The sequence below is a fragment of the Onychomys torridus genome, chromosome 1 (assembly GCF_903995425.1).
Source record: "Onychomys torridus chromosome 1, mOncTor1.1, whole genome shotgun sequence".
Classification (NCBI taxonomy): Eukaryota; Metazoa; Chordata; class Mammalia; order Rodentia; family Cricetidae; genus Onychomys; species Onychomys torridus.
The window spans coordinates 49,148,691-49,162,813 of NC_050443.1; the positions used below are offsets into that span (position 1 = coordinate 49,148,691).

The 14,123-nt window shown below is 44.4% G+C and overlaps 1 protein-coding gene across 1 annotated transcript; it reads right to left on the reverse strand.

Annotated features, from left to right (window-relative positions):
• Positions 1 to 1,151: 1,151 nt before the first annotated feature.
• On the reverse strand, positions 1,152 to 13,510 carry Arrdc4 (arrestin domain containing 4). Its single transcript, XM_036189482.1, has 8 exons — positions 13,047 to 13,510; positions 9,396 to 9,462; positions 9,023 to 9,170; positions 6,782 to 6,884; positions 5,809 to 6,065; positions 5,134 to 5,296; positions 4,067 to 4,221; positions 1,152 to 3,696 (listed from the first exon to the last, which is right to left on the reverse strand). Exons 1-8 carry the CDS (start codon positions 13,342 to 13,344, stop codon positions 3,637 to 3,639), a joined length of 1,251 nt encoding a protein of 416 aa, XP_036045375.1. The 5' UTR covers positions 13,345 to 13,510; the 3' UTR covers positions 1,152 to 3,636.
• Between the last annotated feature and the right edge of the window lie 613 nt (positions 13,511 to 14,123).

Consider the following 14,123-nt stretch of genomic DNA (forward strand, 5'->3'; position numbering starts at 1 on the left):
TTTAGGCTGCTGTCTTCACTGTGTAAGATGGCGGCACTCGGGGAGCCTGGAAGGGGGGCCTAGAGGACTTTGGTGTACTGTTTTTGTAGTGAGGCTGTAATTATTTTGAAATATGAAGGTCTTAGATCTTGGGTTGAAGAAGGAATCCCAACTACTCATTAAACATACTTAGGAAGCGATTTAGGCAGATTGAGGTCCTTTCTGGAGGCGGAGTGTTTGGAAATAAACATCGAAGACTTGATCTATCACAAGCCTAGAATCCAGGTCTGCAACTCTCAAGCTGTGCAAAGGAAGCCATGGCTGTTTTCATTGCTTCTTTAAAGGCATAGACTCAGATTTCAGAGCAAGCTGACATCTTACAATGTGGGCCAAGCTTTAGTGCTCTCCTCTCTAGGTTTTGATAAACTCATTGATAACTGGAGACTGTGTGTCCTGTTTCCCGGTAGTGTCTGGCTTCGTCCTAAATTACAAGCCACCATTTCCCCAGTACAAACTACAGACTCCTTAGTGGTAATCTTATAAGATTTTCCTTATTATACATGACAAGTATTTTGATTTGCCAGGATGACATATGTGGATGCAAAGATGCCGAGGACAGGTCATCTCACAGGTTAAAACCAAGTGAATATAAACAAACCAGGCTGCCTGCTACTGCTTAGCAAATGTTAACTTTTCAGACTAAGGCCTTGGCAGGTTTGAGATGAATTACCATTGTATCTTCTTGGTAACATCAATATTATATTCATATGTATGCACATAAAAGGAGACCTTTGCTAGGTTAGTGTTGTCCATGACAGCCCATGATCTGCTAACTCAGAGATGTGGGCCAAGCAAACACTAAATTTCGAATTGGACTTGACGTCATTTGGAATAAAGAAAATATTCACTCCTTGACTCATGTAGTTTGCACTTTCTTAGTCTGTGACTTTGCTTCTTGGATCGCTAGGTCCTGAGTTCCTTTGGAAATCTGCCCCCTCTGCACAGGACCAGGAGCCTCCTGATTGAACCTTTTTCTTGATCTCATGCATACACAAATGGCCGTAATAACAGGATTCTCTGTGTGGGTATTGATTTTCCTGAAGTCTATAATGACTTAACTCAGTCTTTGAAGTAAACACAGGGACAACAAAATTAGCCACTGAGATCTTTGGTATAACCATTTTATTAACAAAAGGAACCCATGGGGTTCAAACAAGAGTACAAAATACAATCTTTATTTTCTGCTTGGTTAAGTTATTACATTTTTAATACAAATTTTAAAAAGCTAGTGAACTTATCAAAAACATAACCCTTGCCTACTGAGTTTCTTATTGTGCAAAACCAAAACAGAGAAAGTAAAATTCTGCCCAGGGAAGGAAAGATCTATGTGCACCAAAAGATACATACTTTTAATCTCAAACTTTGGGCATCGAAAAGAAAACCTTAAGGGCACTTTTCATTTTTCCAAACCTAAATGAGAGCAAGAGGGGACTAAACAGGCAAGTATTAGCAGCTAAAGTTTGATCTTCATTTGCAGGGTTTCCGATGTAGTTTTCTACATTCATGTCATCCTGACTATAAGCGTTGGGCCAGGCAGACCCAGATAATGTTGTGTCTCTGAGCTATTCTCTTGAATGCCACTGTTGGCTCTGCTTCACTTCTGCGGGGGGACTTCATGATTTCTCTAAGCAAACTGACTGCAATAGCTTTGCTGCAGGGAGCCAAGCTGTTCTGTTTTTTCTCTGTCCATACTGTCACTTTCTTCCCCTTGGTTTTGGTTTCATGGAGATGGAAGTCTTGACAAAGCATGTAAACTACAGCCTGGAAGCCAAAAGACAGCTCGTCATCTTTTCTTCAGTAAGAACAAAAAACGGTTTAGATAGTGTTTGAACACCCATGACTGTTTGCAGACACACAACAAGACAAAAGAAATCTCTAACAACTGACATGAGAAATAAGGTTTGTGGTAATTCCCACACCACAATTACTGGCAATACCATTTGGCATTTTAGACAGTGGTTGAAATACACGTGGTTGACATTAACATGACCACAGAAGAGAGAGGTATGCTCAGAGGGGACAAGCACACATTTACCTAACATTGGTACAAAAACAGATGGCCCACTGACGTTGGAATATAAAATTTAACCCTAGACGAATGTCTTTAAGTGAACTGGGTGACTGAAAAGTAAATCCATCGCTCTGATGAACACAGCACAACATTCTGCCTGGAAAGCACCAGGGTTTCTAGATCAAACCCTTAGGATTTGGCTGGTCCAGATCTTCACTGTGAGAATCTCCCTCCCACCAGGTGTCAGCAATGTTCTTAGCTCCTGGGACCAACAGATCCAGAGGCAAAACAATTGAGCATGTGACCGTGAACAGGAGGGGAGGAGGCTGGTAAAGACATGGCTGACCCTGTCAGCAGCAATACAGTCCTGTAGGTCTGAATTATCCTGAGGCTCAATGACAACAAAATATTGCACCAAAACAATTTAAAAAAAAAATCACAGTTTAAATGGAATTACTAACGAACTGGACTAAGAATGTACAGCCTGGCCACTGCCATCCACCCACTGAAGCCACATCACAGGACGAGCTCAGGCATGTTCCCATCCTCTTTTTGAGTTGGGATTCCTTTTAAGATCTTGGGTGTTTGTATTTATTTCTATTTAATGCTAAGCTCATGGAATTTTCCCTTGGTCTAGTTTCAGATCAAGTTTCAGATCAAGTTGGAAGGAGTCTGCAGACTGCACACAGCAGAAACCCCAAAGGTCAGTCAGGCCTGGAGTTCTGAGAGCAGGAGGAAGCCACCAGAGGTAGGTAGGATAAGGAAACACTTTTTTTTGTGCGGGTATCAGGTATCCTAAAGATGTCATGCCTACCCCATCTTTTTCTTTTCCCTAGGTAACGAAGGGATGGGGAACATCAAATATACATTCTGCAGTAGTTCTTACAGTAGTAGGAAGTACAGCCTTTCACAACACACTCCATGTGAGAACCCCTCTTTCCTTTTGATGTGGCAAGCTTTAAAGGAATCCCTTCTGGGCTTCCCGGTACTGTAGAGCCAATTTTCAAAGCTCATTTTAACCTCCTCAGCAAAGAGTGGAACCATTGTCACTCCCATCAGGATCTCCCATGACCATGGACTCCAGAAAGGATACTTTCAAGGACCTTGGTCCTTGCTGTGGTAACATAAGAAATCATGAAGACCCCAAAACCTGGGGACCTCAATTCCATTGAAAGTAGACCACTTCCTCATTAACACTTACTTCAAAGCTGTCTTGTTCCCCTTCATCAAGTCTTCCTACCAAGTCCGTAAGTTCCTGTGTGAACCCTGGTCAGAGCACACTCCTGCAACATTCCAATTCCTTAAGACTCCTCTCTCCAACAGTACAGACAATCCTTCACTTCCTCGCCCATCACCAGGACTTCCAGTTTTTCAGTTCATATTTTCATCCACTTTTAAAAGGGACAACTGATTCCACCCTACACACTCGTGTAACCATTCCATTAAAAAGTCCTCAAACTCTGTTCATTTCTGTTATCTTTACACTTGAAGTGCAAATGTTCTTAAGTTAACTTTCTCCTCCACCAAGGCAGGCGAAAGAACCAATATTCTAAGTTGGTAACAACACAGTGAAGGCTGGAATCTCTTCAGAGAATGAAGGAAACAGGCGTCGGCGTCTCTTCGGCATCCCCAGGATGTGGATCAACCTGCAAGACAGAAAAGGGAGGGAGGTAATGGCTGAAGCACCTGGGTTCTCCTGCCTGCTTCTCATTACATGACAGCTGTGAGCTGAAGTTGCTCGGCACCTGTTATTAGGTCCTTCACTGTCTGCTGAGTGCTCTGTCTTTTGTGGCCAAATAAAACATCTTCAAGGCAGTCCACGACACTGCATATACATGCCACAGATCACAAGCTAAACACCACAAATTGTGCTAAGTGGCTGTGATAATCTATCAACTCCGTAGGAACAAGTCTATGCGCATACTCAACCAATTATGAGTCATGAATGGCACATTAATGAATGTAGGGGAGCAAGTGATTGTCTGCAGACGGCATAATGAGTCTAATTTTCTTTACCTCTGAATAAAGAGGTGGAGGCTGAAACCGGAATTCTTGTATGCAGGCAAACATAGAGTAGCAGGTTTCTCCCTCACAGTCAGGGGGTTGAGGGTACGGAGGAGTGTGTCGGGAGAATTCTTCCTCGGTTACCACATCAGCGTAATTTGGTGGTGCTGAAATAGAAATGGAGTTTGAGGTCAGAAATCCATGCAAACATGCCCAAACTAATGTGTGTCTTCTCAACTCTTACAAAAGCAAGAGACTGAGCCAAACTGAAGATTCGGTGGCCATCACAAGAAAAGTTCCAGTTCCCTTAATACACAGCTACTAATGTCGATTACATTCTATTTTCAATGACATTTTCTTTTGTGATCTACATGTCACAAACAAAGGAAACAGGTATCTCTGAGATATAGGAGATATCTCTACTTCTATCTTAGCTATTTCTCATTGTTTTGATATTGTAGGTTAGCCTTAGGAGATGTATACTTTATTCCTGGACTTGTCACTGGCTTTGTGTCATTGCTAAAGTAAACGTTCATGGTTCCTTCTCCGGGGATGTTTTATAACTTAGTAGGATCAAACAATAGAGCAGTGGTGATGGTTCAACTTCACAGTCAACCTGATGGACTTAGAATCACCCAGGGGACAGGACCCTGGCCATGTCTGCGAGGAGGGAGAGTTTCCAGAGACTGGACTGAAGAGGGAAGAGCCACTGGGATGGGAGCAGCTTTGTCTCATGGGCCAGGGCCTCAGGCTCAGGTAAGAGAAGCAGGGTACACTGAGCAGCACTCATCTCTCCCTGCTTCCAGACTGTAGATGCACTGTGGCCAGCTGCCTCACACACCTGCGGCCACAGCTAAAATATTTCCCACTGCCATCCTTCACTGGACCCTCAAAACGGAAGTCAAATGAACCCTTCCCCCCCTTTGGCGTCTTCTTGCCCGGCTTCTGGTCACTGCCCACAGAACGTGCGTGCACTAATGCGGTGGGGAGAGCGGGCATACCAGTGCCTGCTCCTGTCATGTTCTGTGTGCAGTTAGTCTCTGTTGAAAACGTCACTGTAGAAGACACAAAGGCTTTACCTTCGGGCTGCTCCGGCAGGGCCAGTGCCAACCAGCTCATGTCCATACTGAACTGGCTTGTAACACTGCTGTTCCTGCGGCCAAAGCCACTGTATGGAATCGTACCAATAACTAAGGGTAGCTCCAGCATCAACTTTTTAGCACCAGGAATGTGGATGTATACCTAGTAGGTACAAAAGAAAAGCATGTGTTGAGGGAGAGAAAAGCACCGAGTTAGGGTAAACCTCATGGGAACTGAGCTGACTCAACTTCCTTTTCATAGGAACAAATGCCTTTGTCTCCCACCACGCCACCCCAGGACAAATGTAAATTGTCCTGACTAAACAAAATGAACAAACACTAACTGTGGGACAACCTTGTGATGGGGAACTGTGGCCTTCACATGTTTCCCTGTAAGTTGACAGAGCTTGTAACAACCCTGGAAAACGACCTCTGCTTCAGTGTAACAAACACTCCTCACATCACCTCAATTGCCTTCAGTTTGTTTCATTAAATTCCCCTAGGCAGAGATAGATTTCTAGTAACAGTGAAGGCTCATCATCATATACCCACAAATGGTAGTAGTGTGCTACATTTTCCCAAGTATTAATGCGATGATCAGAGATAATATTTGCAATTGCATGGTTTCTTGATCTGCTTTTATGTATTTTTAATTGTTTGAGAAGCTTTGCTTACAGCTAAGGAATAGTCCACTCTGATAATGCAGCAATCCAGGATGGATGGAGTAACAGGTGGAATTTTCAGCATCTTCCCGTTCCACGTGTCTGTACTTCCAGAACCAATGTGGTTTCCTCGAACGTTGGCAACCATGTGCCGGACTGTCTTTGTCTTTCCACTAGCCAGATATGTCTGGGTTTGGAATATGGCTGCCTTAGGAACAATCAGGCGAGATGAACAATTCTCTATTTCTGCATAGATGGGAATAGCTTCTCCTGAAAAGAGAAGAGAGACAAGATGGATTTGGGGACGTTTCAGAGCATTCTCAAGGCATCAGTGAATACTGCAACAGCCCAACACTGCTGAAGTCCTGGCTGGAAGCTTCTGTGAGAAATCTTAGGGAGAGGAATGGACATTTCGTGCAGAAGGCACTTTTATACCAATTGCACTATTCACTTTTCCAATGTAAAAATCTAACATTAACAAGCCTCAAGATATGTAAATAAGCAATATGCATAAATTAAGATAAGGTCCATAAAGAAATGATGCAGTAGGAGGTTTACAAACAACCTCACTAGAGCCCAAGGAATGAAAACCTGCCCAACAGTGAGCAGAGCCTTTGCGGCTCAGGAATTCATAAGGCAAAGGTGCAAACAATGACTGACAGGCAAGTGAAATCACAACATGACACAGCTATACCCTAACTCTCCAACAGCTCTGTATCTTCTTGCCCAACATTAACATAAAATGCCAACATTTCCCCACTCTCCTGAATTTTATTTTGTAACTAAAGCAACAAGATTGGAGACAGAAAAAAAAATGGGAGTTTTACTAAAGCCTGTTACACATGCCCTTAAAAATATGCAAATGTTAATTATATTTTAAATACAAAGTACTTTACAGATTATAAAACTTACTGCTTTAAATCACTTAAATCATCTAGTGAAATCCGTGGGTCTGCCATTTGGACTTTCGCAAACATGCTGCTTACCATTACAGTAGCCCTTTCTCTCAATTTTCACACTCAGTGACACGGGGCCAGACGTGAAGAGCCAGCAGCCAACCATTTTCTCCCGAGTTTTCAGCACAGGAGTCTTGAAAGTTGCAAACGAAAGGACTTTAGTTAAACCACTCAAGAGAATGTATAGTCCTTTAGAGACTAACTATAAAGAAATAACAACTTTCTCATTCTCATGTGACACCAAGTGCTGAAACCTATTTCCCTCTTAGGAAAATGGTGGTAAGTTCTGAGATTCAAACTAGTGTGACATCATCCTGTTTCATCCTGAAGTTATTGTGTTTCTAGGAAATGACACAGCAACATCCTTTAGAAAAGCAAGCAAGGGTCATATTCATATCTTAAATATTTTAGCACTATCATTGTGTGTGTGGTAGGTGTAGCATAGCACATGTACAAGTGTGTGTGGGGAGGTGTGCACCCCCATGCCAGGGCACACACAAGGCAAGGGAAAATGTCCAGAACTTTCCCCTATCACTCTCCATTTCTCTTTTTTGTTTGAGACATGGTCTCTCAGTGAATCAGAAGCTCACATTTTAATCTGGTGAGCCTACCAGTGAGTCCCTGGGATGTACCGGCTTCTACCCCCATACACTGAGGCTGTAGTCATGTGAGGTCACTCCCAGGTTCTGCATGGATGCTGGCAGTTGGGGCTTGGGCTTTCTTGCTTTCGCTATGACACTCTTACCCCAAGCCATCTTACTAGTATGACAGAATTATGTTTTAAGACAATGCCAAGATCGGGAGAAAGCATCAACGACATAAAAACAACAATCAGAATGTTACAATGTTTGGCATACACCAAATGGGATAAGTAAACAGTCTTTTTTTTTTACTTCAGAATACATATCAGACAGAACTTTCAAGTGTTCTTGGACTAGTCTGGAGGCTTTAATGTGGTGAGACACCTTATACCCCACTACAGGATTCCATTCTTCAAAGTAAGAAAAACACTCAGCTGAGGCTTAAATGCTCTGTTTACAAGGTATGAAAACAAAAGCATCCTGTAAAATACTATTGCTGGTCATCTTTTTCATCTTTTTTAGAAATTAATAGTAAATGAATCAAGGGTCTATTTTTGACAAAAAACAAACTTCAACTTCCCACAAAACCATGGCAATTTTAGAAATAGTTTTAAATCTCTATATCTATATCTATGTCTATATACATGCTACTAATGCACTTTTCCAAATGGAACTTGAGGAGCTATTCAAGAGGGCCTGCCCCAGGGCAGCACGGTTCTGGCTAAGCCACACAAGCACGGTGTGCCTGTCATCTGTTATCTCAAGGGGGAACATTTATTCTACTTCCTGTGAGAATAAGAACTAAAAAACTTTTAGCTGCTGGCTTTTCCCTTGTCTTTAAAAATATTAGCTGGAAAAATAAGCATCCAATACTAAAAACACATCTTTGCTACATCAGTGTCAAGATGGGAAGTTTAGATTATCTCTGTATTATCTATGAAGTAAAAAATAACACCATTCATTCATATTTAAATGAAGACCCATTTAGTTCTATCAGCTTTCATGAAAGTCGAAGGTATAATTTTATATTATTTTGATAATATGGGTCCAGATAAAAGAATGTAGCTCATTAGCTCCCATCTTGCCTATTCTGTTGTTCCTTATAGCCTGATCCTTCTTCCCAGCCTACAGTATTTCTGATGATTATCAGAAGTTCAATGCCTTAATGTGGCCAAATCTGTCATAAGGAAATGATAAGTGAAAGGCTCGTGGTGGCAGCTGCACACACTTACTTAATGCTAGAAAATGACATGCAAAATGGAAGGAGACATGGCATAATGGCCTGGGCTTCAATAACAGGCTGAGTGTGATTAATACTCTTTCGTAATTACTGTTCCTCAACCTGCTATTATTGGAGAGTTTAGAATACCACAGCCCTGCAAACGTGGCCGGGCTGGTAAAAGTAACCCTTCTCTGCTGTGCATTATTGTTATTAAGGCTTATTAATGCATTTCAAGCCTGTGTAACTTTTTGGCAAGAGCAGCCCTGAACAGCAGGGACATAATCAATAGTATTACCACACACAATTTGTAATTTGTCCAACCTAGAATCATATCTTTATAGTGAACGCCTATGGGTTACATTGTGTTTTCTGAACCAGTAGACAGGGACAGTGTAGCTCATCATTACCCTGACAAAATACAGACATCACTACTGAAAGGAAGGAGGGACAGAGCAAGGAAGAGCTTACCAATAAGGGTGGTGTGTTGACATCCACGTGACTGACAACCTGGAGCTCTCTTCTTATACTCTGATCTGGTACTTGGGGTCGTTCCAAAACAGCCCTCACACAATACTGAATACTGCCATACTTCCCAGTAAATGACGTCGCTAACGGTCTGAAAGAAACCAAAGAAATTGATTTTTGAGCTTATTTTCAGCCAGACAGAGTCAGGCAAAGCATGCTTGAAACCGTGGATTAAGGCTGAAAAAAGAAGAGTCCGCGTGGAAGTACAGGGAGGGTCCCTCAAGGTTAGCACATGCACTTAGTGTTGGGGACACTGGGTGCCCAAATAAAGGACACAAGGCAAGAGAAGGGAACTGAAACTTAAAGCTTCACTCACTCAGATGGAAGTTGAAAGCGAAAGGGAAACTCGTGTTTTCCAGGTTGCAACAAAGTGAGGCTTTCACCTGAAAGAGACCACATTGGATTTTAATGAAAATCAGCTTTAAATCAGGAGTTTTCACAATCTAAGCCATATATTTTTTTAAAGGTAGTTTTCCTGGCAGTACACTCCACAAGTTCATTAAACAGATTGAGAGAACTAAATTTGAATTTGTCTTTTACCAAGAAAACACACACACACACACACACACCTCTTGTATCCACAAAATGATCAATTATACAATTACCATAAAGTGTTACCTAGGGCCAAGAGTTACAATATACAGATACAGTATGTGTACATAAACACACATATAGTGCATATTCATATATATATGTGTGTATATATATATGTGTGTGTGTACACACACACATACACACACACACACACACACACACACACATATGTATGCACATTCTGGGATATTACTCTATTTATACCAACATGAGACATCAATATTTAACTGACAATATTTAATTGACAAGTTACATTTCTTTGTCTGTACTACAATCATCATACTATGTATTCTTTAGACTGAGACAGAAAACTGGGGAACAGCATTAGTAACAGTTATACAGAAGACAGCCAAAGCAGCAACGTCAGCTCTTCACCCTTTAGCTCTCCTGAGATTGACAGGGTTTCTCAGTGGTGAAAGCAGGATTTTCCAAGCATGGCATGGCCCCTTCCCCTGTTCTTGTTAGCATCATTCAACTTCATGCACAGGCTTGTTATGAGCAAATGCCAAAGTACAGGGATGGATGGTGTGAGACGAGAGGTACCACCAGAACCTACGATGAATGTCCACAGTCAGTCTGTTTAACGTGGATCCAAAGTGGATCCCATGGTTTCCACTCTGGTCAATGGCTCCCTATGACATGTAACAGATTTTCCCTTTGATCTCATACTTGAGGCTACACTGTGGGTGGAGGAAGTAAGATGAGAAAGGATGGCAGACAACTTGGTGTGGAATTTGTTTTGTTACCTGACTTGATATTTCTGCTTCATGTGGTCAAAACCACAAATAAGGTGTGTTTCTTTCATTTATTTAATTACCTTTATTACTCAGTATTTCAATCCTCACTTTTAGAAAATAAGAATACATTCCTGGCTCAATGAGTCTCTTAAATCTATCTCTAGTTTTCAGTATGTATTACATTAAGGGGAAAGAAGGAACATGGGTCCACTTCACATAGAAAGACATCACAGGTGGGTGACTTGAAGGTAAAGGAACAGGGACAAGTCAGGACACAGGGTCCAATTAAGTAGTGTGATACAGCGTGAGTCTAAGAGGTTCCCAATATGCAGGAGTGGCCACACAAGCCCCAGGAGGGTCCCAGAAGAGCTATAGGACTGGAATCAAGGGACACTTCAGTACTCCATCTTCTCCAAGAGGCTCTGGGGAATGGAGCTGAGATGGGGTCTGATTTGTGATCACTAGATTATACATGGCAAAGTACATGCACTTGTTTAGAAATGTGGATTGTATGTGAATCCAACATTTACTGGACTTAGGCTCAGGTGATAGAAGGACCAGTACCTTCAGTCCTCAGAAGACCAGCTCGGGGAAAGGAGATTAGAGATTTGTACTCAAGTAGACTAGAGGGTGCTAAAATCCCAAGACTTTTCACATGAACAACGCTGGGCCTGGAGTCTGAGGATCCCAATACAGATGAGTGGGTAGGGTTGAAATAAAGGGAAGAGCGTGTGGAGAACAGAGTTGCCCAGCATACTGTAAAGTGACAAGAGAGATGAATGGGCTCCCCAGGAAACAAGTCCACACAGGAATGACAGAACTCCATAGGAGGAAGTGGATAAACACTGTAGGATCTGGAAAAATGCGCTTCCTTCTCTTTTCAGTCTTTATGTTGAGTGAAAAACATTCACAAGGTGTCCAGTGTGGTCATTTATGCTTCTGTTTTCTGGCTCCTTACTTCCACCTTGTCCTCTGCAGACTACAGTGCTATAGAGGCAGCTTCATTCACTGGAGGGCTTCTAGCCAGAGCTCCTGATGAAAGTGTTTCAGAAGCCTTGGGGTCTGGAGATGTTGCAGTGGGCAAGTGTGGGCCCGGCATGAGGTCACACTCTGGTGGGTGCCTGTGAACTGAAGCCAACTCTCTGCTTCGGTCTCTGGATCATTATCACAATTGAGTCTTAAAGACAGAAGCAGTTCAGCCATGCTGACAGTAAGAATAGTAATTTTAGAGAACATTCTGGAAAGAGTTTTAAAAATAGATCCCAATATTACATTTCCTAGGAGTCAACATTTAAAAAAGATCTCCTCAGGCCATTGAAGGATAGGTAGTTTATGGAGTTAATGGCCCTGAGAATCTATGTGTGAAGTTGCTTCGTTCTTTCAAATGGGAGGTAGGTGGGGTGATGGTTTCCCCCCTTAACTAAAAGAGGCACTGACTTTAAGTAAACTATAACCATTGCTAATATTGTCTAAGAAAACTGGAAACTGTCTAGAGTTAGAAATCCCATTTCCTAAGAACAAAACTACAATATCTTACTTGTGATCCAAAAACCTATCTGTTAACCCAGATTTTACCAAAGCAATGCTCACTTCTCACCCTAGGTTCAATGCTTCGAATTTTGTCTCCATTTCCTCGTAGTTATGGGCTGAATCTTGGACAAAAACCTGTTTACCTGTCTCTTCCATGGCCTTCCCTCCAGTCAGCCATCTTTAACATTCTTGTTGGCCATTATTACTGGGAGAAAAAGACTCCTGGAATCCATAAGTAGGAAAGGACATGGAGAAAGGTAAGAGCTGCCACCTGCCACACCTCTTTATCCAAAAGGCAGCTCCTGTTAGTGGTACACATTTGAGGACTTAACCGTGGACATTGCACTTCTCTACGGGCGGCTAAGATACAGTAAGTTGCAAGCTCAGGTTTGATAGGTACAGGCTGATGAGGCACAGGTAAAGGCTTAGAGTAGTTTCCACTGACAGAAGCCTGACTCACTGTTACTAGCATTTTCAAGATGAACAACAGTTTATGTCCCAAGCATTAGCCCAACATACATATGCATGGGCACTTCTGGAAAACTCTGAGTGAACAGGAGGGTGTAATTCAGAAATCCCCAGATGGCACTGTCTCCAAAGGCCTTTCTGAAAGGGGAGAAGGGCAAGAGGAAGAGGAGGTACAGGGACGGACAGCTCTTAGACACAGGTTCCCCAGAGAGGGAATGCGTCCCTTGTCCCTTGAACTACCCACGTACCACTTTCTTCTCCCCAAGATCGAGTTTTCTGCAAATCATCATGAATGGAGGAGGAGTGTCTAGGACCAGGATAGGAAGGAGTGGAGGCCCATCAAACTCTGGGCACCACATAATGGAACCTCACAGGTTCTGGCTCCACTGTCTATTGCCTCCAGGTCGGAAAGGATCCCAGAACCCAGACAGTATAATCGCTGGTTCCCACGGCAACGACTCACTCCCCTCCAGATCACTACAAGATCCTAGGAGGCCAGGTAGGGGCACAGGCTTGGCCTCCTGCCCTTCATCCGTGACAGTACAGATGATCCCTCTTCCAGAAGCTTCCCTCAACGCCACCCACCACACAGAGGCGCGCCCCCTCCTGCCCCCTCCCTTGGAGATGCCCATGCTCACCAGCTGGGGCCTCCAGTAGGCTCAAGCGCAGGTTCAAGTATTCCACCTCCGAGGAAGCTGCTGGCGCGGTGCCACCAATGCAGACCCGAGCCCCAGCGCTCGGGCCCCAGGCAGAGGTGGCACGGCCCTGGGCCTCCAGGCGCAGTCCGCGCAGGGCCACCGGCTCAGCAGCCTCCAGGAGCACATGCCCAGCTACTGTCTCCCCGCTGGAGTAGCTACCCTTGCTCTCGTCTTCGAACACCAGCCCCAGGCTCTTGACGCGGCCCCTGGGACCATCGGCTCCCGCATCGCCGCCCATCCCGCCAGGAGATGCGGCTCTGCCAGCGAGGTCGACAGCGGCCCCGGGTTGGGGTAGCCCGCTCCGCGACGCTGCTGTCACGGGCGCCGGCCGCAAGCCCTGGGCCACCACGGCCACAGAGCCCAGCCGGGTGAAACACCCGCACCGGGGCCCTGTCTCTTTAACACACCCCACTGGGACTGGAAAGGGGCCGGCTCAGTCCGCCCACGGCGCGCGCCCATAGGCCCGCTGCGAGACATGCTGCTTTCCCATTGGGTGCGCATGACCACTGAGTCATTTCATTGGCGGCCCCTCACCGGGCTGAGCAGGACGGTGGTGCGTGATCAGGGCCGCCTCACCAATCGGGGGACAGCAGAGTGCACGTGCACAGGCAGTTTATTGGCGGGGGCAAGGCACAGTCCTGGGCCACGGACCAATAGTGAGGCAGTGCGCCCATGTGGACAGAGGATGGGAAACAATCTCTGTCAGGGAGGGGGCGGAACCCGGCTGCCAGGCGTTCTGGTGTCGGCCGTTGCTATGGTTACAGTCGGGGGCGGGCTTTCCAGCTAAGAGAGGCTGGAGTAGGAGTCTCTGAGTTTGTACTAGAACGTGAACTTGTAGCTCAGCAGGCACGGTGTTTAAGATGACTTTTGCAACACGTCCAGTGAAAGGTTTCCTGGAAAAATGGAGCTTAGCTGTCTCGCCTCAGGCTGGCCGCCTTGGAACTTGAAAGCAGAGATCAGAATCTGCTACCTTCCATGATTCTGAGCCTGACCTCTAGGGGTCTCGGAGTTCCTGGG

Coding starts and splice junctions, on each gene's coding strand:
- Arrdc4 (XM_036189482.1), bottom strand. CDS start 13,344: ATGGGCGGCGATGCGGGAGCCGATGGTCCCAGGGGCCGCGTCAAGAGC. Junction 6,885..9,022: donor TCAACACACCACCCTTATTG/GTAAGCTCTTCC, acceptor GCAACTTTCAAG/ACTCCTGTGCTGAAAACTCG. Junction 5,297..5,808: donor GAGTGGACTATTCCTTAGCT/GTAAGCAAAGCT, acceptor TGTACCTACTAG/GTATACATCCACATTCCTGG.